The 12301-nt window shown below is 42.3% G+C and overlaps 1 protein-coding gene across 1 annotated transcript in view; it reads left to right on the top strand.

Moving 5' to 3' along the window:
• The first annotated feature begins 11457 nt into the window (after positions 1–11457).
• Positions 11458–12301, top strand: part of itga10 (integrin, alpha 10) — a 52465-nt gene continuing 51621 nt past the window's right edge. Inside the window, exon 1 of the mRNA XM_047356314.1 lies at positions 11458–12216. Coding sequence (XP_047212270.1) covers positions 12165–12216 — 52 coding nt within the window. The 5' untranslated portion in view covers positions 11458–12164. The remainder of the gene's footprint in view (positions 12217–12301) is intronic.

Raw genomic sequence — 12301 nt, 5'->3', positions numbered from 1 at the left:
GTTTGAACATGGTGTTCGTTATGGACAATCCATGACTAGCACAGAAGTCCAATAACAAAACACCACTCGGATTCAGATCGGGGAGGCCATTCTTCCCGATCACGCCTCTCCAGGTGTCACTGTCGTTTCCCACGTGGGCGTTGAAGTCCCCCAGCAGAATAATGGAGTCCCCGGGAGGGGCACTATCCAGCACCCCCGACAGGGACGCCAAGAAGGCCGGGTACTCTGCACTACCACTCGGCCCGTAGGCTGAAATGATAGTCAGAGACCTCTCCCCAACCCGAAGGCGCAGGGATACGACCCTCTCATCCACTGGGGTAAACCCCAACACGAGACGGCTGAGCTGGGGGGCAACAAGCAAACCCACACCAGCCCGCCGCCTCTCCCCGTGGGCCACTCCAGAGTAGAAGAGAGTCCAACCCCTCTCAAGGAGATGGGTTCCAGAGCCCACGCTGTGCGTGGAGGCGAGCCCGACTATTTCTAGTCGATATCTCTCGACCTCCCACACAAGCTCAGGCTCCTTCCCCCCCAGCGAGGTGACATTCCACGTTCCTAGAGCCAGCCTAAGCATCCGGGGATCGGGCCGCTGAGGTCTCCACCTTCGTCCGCCACCCAATCCTCTTTGCACCGGTCCCTCACGGTTCCCCCTGCAGGTGGTGGGCCCACTGGGGGATGGCCTCGCGTCTCTCGTTCGGGCTTGGCCCGGCCGGGTCCCGCGAGGAGCAACCCGGCCACCAGGCGCTCTCCGACGAGTCCCGACCCTAGGCCTGGCTCCAGGGTGGGACCCCGGCTCCGCCGTACCGGGCGACGTCACGTGCCTCGATATTTTGTTCTTCATGAGGGGTTCCTCAACCATTCTTTGTCTGACCCATCACCTAGAGCCTGTTTGCCATGGGAGACCCTACCAGGGGCATTTAGGCCCCAGACAACATAGCCTCTAGGATCATTTGAGCACTCAAACCCCTCCACCACGTTAAGGTGACGGTTCAACTCATCTCAGACTTTATGGAGCACTTATAAAACAACAGAGTTGGCCAAAGTGCTGAGCAGAGCAAAGAAGCACACATATAATATGCAGAACAATACTGTGCAAAATACCAAAGTCCAAACTGATCAAAAATAAATGATGGACAGATGAATTACTTGATTTCATTAATATTCAAAATAATTTTACAATACAAAAGCACAAAGAACAATAAGAAGTCGGCACAAACAAAGCAAATTTAACTGAATGCTTTTAGAGTGGCAAATGGCAACATTTAACACAAATAGAAGAATTCATTCACCAAACATTTTTATGTACTAAACAACTGTAAATAAAACCAGATTGTACATAAACAAGGTTAAATAGGAGAGCGTAATTACTTTAATCTGAATTAAGGAACTGAGATTTTCCAAACACCCTCTCTTTAAATCATAAAACTGGGTTGCATTTATTCATTTTGAGGTGAGTGAAAACGACATCTAAGCTAATCATGTTGGAAATCACAATGTAAAGATTTTGGGCTGAAGATAAAAAATATGCTCATTGTGCCATATTTTAAACTGATTTCTCTGTAGTTTGTAGGTTTACAGACAGCACGATGTGCAAAAAGAGCAGTGTTGTGTTCAAAGAATAGACTTTTTTCTTTTTGTAACTGAGCATATTCACAAGGCCACTACAGTTTCTTTGTAAAAGCGGTGAAAGTGAAGTCCAGCATAACTGCCTGCAAGAACTGATTTTACTAAACGTGTCAGATGAAAAAAGTCAAAAATGTTGGGATATGAGTTTGTTTTTGTGATTGAAGTTAAAAAAGGTTAATAGAGATGTTTCATTTAATAGATTTCCCTTCACTTTTGTTTATTATGGTCTGCTGGAACAAAGGCTTTGCCAACCGCTGCTCTGGAGCAAAATTGGGCAAAATCAGGTCTGCTTCTAAAAAACCAACCAGGTCTTTATCAAGGTCACAGGTGGAAAAAGGCTTATGCTTTTTCAGTATACTTTTTGGTAATGTTCAACTACTAGGTTTGAATGCATCTTTCCAACCCGGTGATGAGGTAAGCAACTAATTTTGACCAGCTATTGGCTGAATCTGAGAAAGCAAAGCAGAACCACTCACATGTTTAAAGTCAAGTTTGCTTATATTTCCAACACAAAAACATAATGACTGCCTGGTGAGCCAGTGGTTTGCACAAACTTAAACATAATCTATGGCTTATTTAGAGAATTTACCCAAAATGCCTAAAATCCAGAGTTATGTGCAATAAACAATTCAAACAATACCAATAATAATGTAATAAAGAAGTGTAGAAACTTCTTCCAAACTCTTTGAACCGCAGTTTGCAACCGGTGATGATGCAACACTGCCCTCTACTGTTTGAAAAATATAATACATGCTGTCATTGTGGTTCATTAAGTATAATGACAAACCTTCAATTTGCGTGGACTACATTTTAAAACATATATTTAACTTTAAAGTAGCTGTTATTGCAGCTCAGTTAATAATTTTTTACTGTTACGGTTTTTAATTAAGCTAAAATATATTTGCAGACTCAACCCAGCTGGCATTCGACTGACATTAAACGTTTAAATGTTGTTGAAATAATGTCAGTTTAAGAAAAAAACATTAATTCAACCACAAAACAATGTTGAACACCAAACAGTTGAATTGGTGTTGTTAACTCACCATGGATTCAGCATTGAACTATCAAGTTTTTGAGCTGTATGTCTAATCAACATTACTTTTTACAAACATGACTTTTAAACATGTTGCGGAAATATGTCAGTTGAAAAATAACATTGTTCCGACATCCAGACATGATGATACATGATGTAGAAATGACGTTGCTATTTCAACGTTGGTTAGATTTAACCGTTAATTCAACGATTATCCAACTCAACTACCTGACGTTGATTCAACAGTTACTCAATGTTAAAATGCCAGCTGGGAAGCAACCAGTTTAGGCGAGATATTTCGCTAATCCAAAAAGCTTTAGAAGTAATTTTATTCAGTCTCGAAGATTTTCCAGTGAAAAAAAAAAAAAAAAGATAAAGGAGCTGATTCAGTTTGTGAATCCATATCAGCGATTTATCATCAACGTTTATGCATCATAGATTTTTTTTATCAACAACATTAATCAATGACAACAGATCAAACAGTGTTTTTATTAACTGATATTTTTGTGAGATGGACATTTCAGTTGCTTTTTAAGTTAATGAAATATGTTAGATAATAAAATATGCAGAAATGCAATTTCAGCTTTTAGAAAGACATCCAATCCTTTTTTTTTTTATTATTAATTCACAAGAAGCAACAGCAAGGATACACCCAGTAGCTGAAAAAGTACAGTCATGGCCAAAGGTTATCACAATAAAATGACTTTTGTATATAATGTTGTGAATAACTATTTTAAACCATGTTGTGAGTATTAGAGGTGTGGTGTGATGCCTTGTATAGGGGTGACCAGGTCACAACAGGAAGGTGATCTGTCCTCGCCAGACCCCAAACCGCCACAAAACACAGTTGTACTATTTTTACAGTAATTTATTTACCAGTTGGTATTTTTCTTTTCAGATTTTAACAGTGAGAAGGAGCAAGATGTAACTTCAGGGTGGAGTTAAGCCAAAATAATGAAAACAAAAGTAAACTGTCAGAAATATTAACCCAACTCACTTGTTCAAAATAAAAAACAAAAAGGAAAATAAAGCACCTCCCAATATAAAATAAATTGTGGAAAACTAGGGCCAAAATAAAAGGCAGTCCACTCCCCAAAAAAACGCCTCAAAATAATGTACAACACTGAAGGTGTTCACAGAGGTTCCCTTCACAGGTAAAGTTTGGCTGGTTGGGATGCACAGAGGTGAACGATGGGTGGTCCGCAGCATCGTTATCTTATACGCCATCTCCTCTTAGGTAACCAGTCCACATCTGTCCATCCTCTGGCTCCACCAATCACAGAGAGGCACCTACACACTCACATTTACATACATTACTGAGCTGTTGGCAGGGTGCTCACCGCACATGGCTTGTTTGCCCTCTAGACTGCCACTCTCTCGAGGGGATGGCTCCTCTACTGAGGCTGCCCTGTGGTGACACTGGAGGACCATGGAGGTGTCCCTTAACATGGTCTGGACATGGGTGGTGTGGACGTAGGTGATGGGATGATGGAGGATTTATTTTGCTGTGCTTTGTTTGGGCTTCTTCTGCACCTGAATTTTAATGCACAATGATTGCAAGCACAATTTTAATGTAACATGGACATAAACACTTACATCCACAGCAACATGTTAAACATTTTACATTAACCCAGTCATACATTTACGCACCAAGGACAGGGACTGGAGTGTGGGGTGAAGTATGGGGGTTGGGGGTGGATGCTGTGGGTTGGCATGGTCCTCTGTGTACTCTGCCTCAGTCTGTGCAATGATTTGGTGCTGGTCAATGGTCTGGGGGACTTTGGGGTCTCTAGCTGTTTGGACTAGTGTGTGTGTTCATGCATGTTACGGTGGGTTCCTTGCTGTCGACCCATGGTCCTTGTGGTCTGTCTGTCTGACCGTAGACCCTGGAGATTGGCCTGGGCCCCTTCTTCTTGACCTCCCTAGGGCTGTCTTGCTGGGTCATAAAGTACAGGGCCTTCATGTTCCATTGGCGGAAACCTGGTACTGTACCACAAGAAATTCTTGATGTTGACTGGACTTTCTTTGACCTCCTCTTTAATTGTTCAAATGTTTGGTTAATGTGGGAGTTTTAATGCAAAAACAGGTTATTTTGAGGCTACAGTTGCTCACAGAAGAAGACAATGATTTCAAGCAGACCTGTCCCTCTTTCACGGCAATCTCTCTGCCAATAAGACTGATTTCAGTTGTTGTCATCAAGCTTCCTCTGTTGCAGTAATCCCTGAAAACCCAATATTTGTGTCATTGTCACTGCTTTTGGACATGGCTACACATGTGAGCTTGTAAATCTGAATCAATATTGTAAAGAAATTTCTATTTAAGAGTAAAATACATACAGATAAGTCTCAAAGCCCTATTAAGTCTTTAAAGTTGCAGAAGTTTTGGTGAGATCTGATATTTGTCATTAGACCGTTCAATGAGTCCTCACATCCCACAGAGGGAGCTATAATACAGAATGAGATGCGCTCCATCAGAGCAGCACAACAGCAGTATGCAATACATAATATACATCAGAAATGATAAAAAGAAAACTTAAATAATTACGGAAACAAAAATATTACAAAAATGTTTATCAGTTCCTTGAGAATGAGATTTTCATACTATTTTAAAAGTTTTTTTTAATGTATCATTCTACAAGGCTATTTGACACTGATAATGTTTTCATTATGAGCATCACCAAATAGCATTTTTTTTCTATTAAAATCTCTTAGTTCTATTTATTTAAACCATTATTCAAATCCAGATTAGGGATACCCCCAGAAACTCTTTACGGGGGCAACAATAACTTTGGGGTTGCATTATAATTTGGGGATGCATACAAGTTGTTCTGTTACTTGTATACCATATATCAGCTAATTTGATATGTTAGAACCTGTTTTTTAACAATTTAGAAGTACGGCCCATCTCTTATTTCGACTACCTTAGGCTTTCTAACATGAAATGCATAGTTTTGACATGGAAATGTTGCTGATTTACCTGGTTTTACTTGTCATATCAACAGAGGCAGGAGATTGGAGGGTGATGGAGGGGCTGGGAGTGAGTGATAGACATTTAAAAGGGATGTGCTCTTACAGAGAAAAGTTAGTCATTTAATCTCATTAAACAATGTATTAAAAGTTTAGCATTCTTATTAAATAATTAATAAATAAGTTAATAAATTATTCAGTCTCATATCTATTAAAAATGTGCCTGAAAGATTATTTTCCTAATCAGGAAGTTATGCTACCCCATCTTTTAAATAAAAATGTATAAAATAAACATTAAAACTAATGCTGCTTCAGTGATGTTAAATTAATGCTCAAACGTTTGGCCAAAACATAAACAGTTTGACTTTATCAAAGTTTCTTGTTTCTTTCTGGATTTAAAGAAAGACTTGCAACCTAGTTTTGAGGGAAAAGGAGGAATGAACTCAAAGTGAACCAACTTTGATCTGTCAGCTTGGCCACCAGAGAACCTCCACAATAGAACAGATAAGATGATGACTTACTTCTGGTCCAAAACTGGCTGTTGTGTCACCTTTTTCTTTGAACCAGCTTTTAGCAGGTGACACATCCCCGTCTCTCAAATCTGGACACAGCTGTCATTTCAACCATATGGTCAGGTCCATACTGGATGGCTGGATCCATGCTAGCACTGATTTTAAATGCTCTAGTGGATTTCCACTTTTGATCACTCTGGAACTGAGCAAACATGGACCTAGCTGGTAAACCTAGAGCTTGCCTCCACAGTTATATGAGAGAAAGGGAAAACAGCAGTCTTACAGGAACTTTTTACAAAAGTAGAATAACATAGAAAAGTTTATCTGCAGGCAAAAAAACTTCTAACAACTAATCTGGACCATGTTGATTAAGTCCAGTTACTTTTGGCTGGATGGAACATTTTCATGGATTCCTTTTTTAATCAATCAGAAAAGAGTTGTGGGAAGCTGGTGGCCATGTGGCGTTAGACCATAGGTGTCAGAGTTCAGTCCTCAAGGGCCAGTGTGCTGCAACTTTTACAGGGGTTGGATAATGAAACTGAAACACCTGGTTTTAGACCACAATAATTTATTAGTATGGTGTAGGGCCTCCTTTTGCGGCCAATACAGCGTCAATTCGTCTTGGGAATGACATATACAAGTCCTGCACAGTGGTCAGAGGGATTTTAAGCCATTCTTCTTGCAGGATAGTGGCCAGGTCACTACGTGATACTGGTGGAGGAAAACGTTTCCTGACTCGCTCCTCCAAAACACCCCAAAGTGGCTCAATAGTGGCTCAATAATATTTAGATCTGGTGACTGTACAGATCTAAAGGCCATAGGAGATGTTCAACTTCACTTCAACTTCACTTTCATGTTCATCAAACCAATCTTTCACCAGTCTTGCTGTGTGTATTGGTGCATTGTCATCCTGATACACGGCACCGCCTTCAGGATACAATGTTTGAACCATTGGATGCACATGGTCCTCAAGAATGGTTTGGTAGTCCTTGACAGTGACGGGAATGCCATGATATGGCAGCCCAAACCATCACTGATCCACCCCCATGTTTCACTCTGGGCATGCAACAGTCTGGGTGGTACGATTCTTTGGGGCTTCTCCACACCGTAACTCTCCCGGATGTGGGGAAAACAGTAAAGGTGGACTCATCAGAGAACAATACATGTTTCACATTGTCCACAGCCCAAGATTTGCACTCCTTGCACCATTGAAACCGACGTTTGGCATTGGCATGAGTGACCAAAGGTTTGGCTATAGCAGCCCGGCCGTGTATATTGACCCTGTGGAGCTCCTGACGGACAGTTCTGGTGGAAACAGGAGAGTTGAGGTGCACATTTAATTCTGCCGTGATTTGGGCAGCCGTGGTTTTATGTTTTTTGGATACAATCCGGGTTAGCACCCGAACATCCCTTTCAGACAGCTTCCTCTTGCGTCCACAGTTAATCCTGTTGGATGTGGTTCGTCCTTCTTGGTGGTATGCTGACATTACCCTGGATACCGTGGCTCTTGATACATCACAAAGACTTGCTGTCTTGGTCACAGATGCGCCAGCAAGACGTGCACCAACAATTTGTCCTCTTTTGAACTCTGGTATGTCACCCATAATGTTGAGTGCATTTCAATATTTTGAGCAAAACTGTGCTCTTACCCTGCTAATTAAACCTTCACACTCTGCTCTTACTGGTGCAATGTGCAATCAATGAAGACTGGCTACCAGGCTGGTCCAATTTAGCCATGAAACCTACCACACTAAAATGACAGGTGTTTCAGTTTCATTGTCGAACCCCTGTAGATGTCTGTCTGCCTCAACACACCTCAATCAAACAAATACATCATCAGCAGGACTCTGTAGGACTTGTTGGACCTGGGAAACATCTAAAATGTGCATGACAGTGGCTCTGGAGGACTGGAATTTCATACTCCTGCATTAGTCAGTAAGAGAAACCAAATTTATTTAATATATTTTATATTTTTCCACCACCTTATTTAAACACCAGAGAGAGCAGAAACATGCAAACAATCACTGTTGCAGATAAAAGTGTCTTGCTGGCTGGAGCAGCTTGCTCCTTCAAGGTTTCAGAGAATGTAAGCTTTCTAGTTAATACAAGACAATTTTGCTTTAGAAATTTCCTGAATTTGAAACTAGGAGAATTTGATCAGGGACTTACGGACACTTCAAACAATGATGAAAATCCATAAACCTCTTTTCACTGTGACAGCATAGTGATTTCTTCCAGGAGGTCATTATTTTGATCAGGTCTGTAGTCATTCCTAAAACATTTAAAAAATAAAAATAGCATGTATATAATACTATATATGCATATAGTATCGAGCCACAGGACTGTGGTGTCGGGCCACAATCCTGTGGTCTCATTCAGTAGAGAGGAACTTCTCAAATCAGAAAGTCCTCTCTTGGGATTTTTTCACCATCATTCATCGATCCGAGGTTCACTGAGCTCCTGGCAAGCGGAGCTGCGGCTCTATACGGGATTCTGCACCGAAAGCGCCGAAGGGGAAAGCATGCTGGCGCGCTGGTAAAGCTCCGCAAAAGAGGACTACGACCACCACTGCCTTCAATCCAGACCTCCGCGGATCAGCGATTCTCTGCTTCACCGAGACATGGTTGAGTGAAAACATCCCGGACTGCTGATGCCGGACTTCCAGCTGTTCAGCATGGATCGCAGCGCAGAGCTATTGGGGAAGAGGCGAGGAGGCGGAATCTGCTTTTATATAAATGAAGGTTGGTACAGAGACGTAAAAGTGCTGGGAAAAACATGTAGCCCGGATCTGGAGTCATTTTCCATAATCTGTAAACCGTTTTATTCACCGAGAGAGTTTTCCTCGTTTATAATAATCGGCTCATATTTTCCACCGCATGGCTGCACTTCTGCTGCTGAAAAACATCTTGCTGAGCTGATTACAGACGTGGAGAAAAAATACACGGATTCTTTCATCATAATACTGGGAGATTTTAACAGAGCAAACCTCTCAAATGAACTCCCCAAATACAGACAGCATATTAAGTGTCCCACCAGAGACAAAAACACACTGGACCATTGTTACACAGTTTTAAAGGACTCATATCATGCTGTTACCAGGGCTGCTCTGGGTTTTTTGGATCATTATCTAATCCACCTCATCCCAAGCTACAGACAGAGACTAAGAGCTTCCAAACCCAAGGTTCACACTGTTAAGAAGTGGACTGAGGAATCAAAGCAGATGCTACAGGCCTGCTTTGAATGCACAGACTGGACTGTTTTTGAAACCTCAGCCACTGACTTAAACCAACTAACTGATGTGGTGACATCATACATCAGTTTCTGTGAGGACATGTGTGTGCAGACCAAGACCTTCTGCACCTTTGGGAACAACAAGCCATGGTTTACTCCACACCTCAGGAATCTGCGCAGGAACAAGGAAGAAGCTCAAGCAGTGGAGATTGGGCGCAGTACAGGCAGGCCAGGAACAGACTAACAAAAGAGATCAAAGCAGCTAAGAGAAGCTACAGTGAGAAGCTTAAGAACAGCCCTGACGTCTGTGATCATGAAATCCTTTGAGCGGCTGGTGTTGAAGCACCTGAAAGACATCACAGGCCCCCTGCTGGACCCCCTGCAATTTGCTTACCGAGCAAACAGGTCGGCAGATGATGATGTTAACTTAGGTCTACACTTCATCCTGCAACACCTCGACGACCCAGGAACGTACGCCAGGATCCTGTTTGTAGACTTTAGCTCGGCCTTCAACACCATCATACCAGACATCCTCCACCAGAAACTCACACAGCTCAACGTCCCAGCCTCCACCTGTCAGTGGATCAACAGCTTCCTGACGGACCGACAGCAGCAGGTGAGGCTGGGGAGCATCTTCTCCTGATCCAGATCAATAAGTACTGGTGCCCCCCAGGGGTGTGTTCTATCCCCACTCCTCTTCTCTCTGTACACAAATGACTGCACCTCATCGGACTCGTCCGTGAAACTCCTTAAGTTTGCAGACGACACCACTGTCATTGGACTGATCCAGGACGGTGATGAGTCTGCATACAGACAGCAGGTGGATCGGCTGGTACACTGGTGTTGTCAGAACTACCTTGAACTGAACCCACTCAAGACTGTGGAAATGGTGGTGGACTTTCGGAGAACACCACCCCCATACACCCCCCTCACCATCCTCAACAACACTGTATCGGCCGTGGACCACTTCAGGTTCTTAGGAACCACCATCTCTGAGGACCTGAGATGGTCTTCACACATAGACACTGTTCGGAAGAAGGCCCAGCAGAGACTGTACTTCCTGAGGCAACTCAAGAAGTTCAACCTTCCACAGGAGCTGCTGGTCATCTTCTACACTGCCATCATTCAGTCTGTCCTGTCTTCATCCATCTCAGTGTGGTTTGGCTCATCCACAAAACAGGACAGGTCCAGACTGCAACGAATAATCAGGACTGCAGATAGAATAATCAGGGCTGACCTTCCCTCCATCCAGGACTTATACAGGTCTAGGGTCAAGAAAAGAGCTGCTAAAATCTCTGCAGACCCCACACACCCTGCACATAAACTGTTTAGAGCTTTACCTTCAGGCCGCCGCTACAGAGCACTGTTCACTAAAACCAGCCGCCACAGAGACAGTTTCTTCCCCCAGGCTGTTTCTCTGATGAACATTCAATAGAGTACAAAACAACAGCATACAGATGTTGCAAATACACATTTTTATTATATATGTGTATATTGTACATTGTAAATTTGTATATTCTGTAATGCAAAAACAAAACCAAAGAGCAAAGAGTACCGGAGTCAAATTCCTTGTTTGTATTTACGAACTTGGCAATAAAGCTGATTCTGATTCTGATACAAGACTGCCAGGGTTGGGTACACCAAATGTATAGAGGTGGTTTAAAATGACAAGAAGTGCCCTTTTCACCTTCATGAATCTGATTTTTTGCAATTTTTCAACAGGAAAAGTATTGATAAAGTTTATAACATTCATGTTTTTGCAGGTGCAACAAAAAAAAAAAAAAAAAAAACAACTTGCTGACAGAGTTAAAACGTTTCCAGCATTAATTACCATTTTGTCGCTTTTGATTTGTTTAAGCCAAAGTAGAGAAGAATAAAAATCTTATTTGAGTTGTCATCGGTAAAATCTCATAATGTGCGTTTTAAAACTCTGCCCTCTATAAAAGAGATAACTTGACGGGTTGTCGTGGAAACTTGATGGATTTTCATGTCTTCAAGAAGGAAAGCAGAGGAGAACTGAACCACCTGATGGGGGAAATGAGAAACCAGCGTATGGAGGAAAGAGAGATGTAGGCTGAAGGTTTGTCAGTAGGAACCAGTCGCTCAGAGGAGTGGATGCATGTGGACGGATGGAGCGGCGGGAGGTGTGAGAATAAATGCGCTCTTTCATTTCCAACAGAGAAACCCTGAGGCACACATTTAAAAGAAGGGTCACAGGAGTGAACAGTGAGTGTGGATCATGGATAATAAGTCATCAAGGGAAGCAGAAACAGTGGTTCTGCTCCAAGTTTGAGCTGGATGAGTTTGTGTGAAGTTCGGGCTTCAAAGAGGAACTTAGGGGTCCTGAGGGATGAAGCTCACCGCCGCTGATTAATCGCTTAAGGTGTTGCCCATTTGTAAAGGCTTACTGACTCTGAACTTAACTTTGCTGGACAGGACAGGTGCAGTCGCTCAATCTTTCTCTTTTTGCTCATGTGAGGACTTGAAATATTGCAGCAAAAAAGCAAAAAATTACAAACAGGAATATTTTCATTATATATTTTTTTGTTTTAATAACAAGATAATTTGTCTGTAAATGAACCCGAGCCACAAATGCACGTCTAACATGCCACGGCAGAACACTCTGAGTGGATTTTACGCATCTCCTGAGGAAAGAGAGATCTGAAAATGTGGTGGAGACAGACGCGCTGCGTTTCCAACAGCTCGGGGGAGACCGCTTTGTAAACACAGAAGAGGAAAAAGAGGAGGAAGAAGAAGAAAAAATCGGACTAAAAGGACTGCTTTCATTCAGTTTTATAAATGGAGCTGCGCAAATACCTGTTGTGCCTTGAGTTTATCCTCCTCCTGAAAGGTAAGATTTTCTCTCTATGCTTTAGTAGCATGTTAATTTTTACCTTTTTTACATTACTGATGAATTTACCCGAGGACAGCCTACT

This window comes from Girardinichthys multiradiatus, chromosome 3 (genome assembly GCF_021462225.1).
Source record: "Girardinichthys multiradiatus isolate DD_20200921_A chromosome 3, DD_fGirMul_XY1, whole genome shotgun sequence".
NCBI classification, from domain to species: Eukaryota; Metazoa; Chordata; class Actinopteri; order Cyprinodontiformes; family Goodeidae; genus Girardinichthys; species Girardinichthys multiradiatus.
This window is presented reverse-complemented; position numbering and strand designations above follow the sequence as displayed.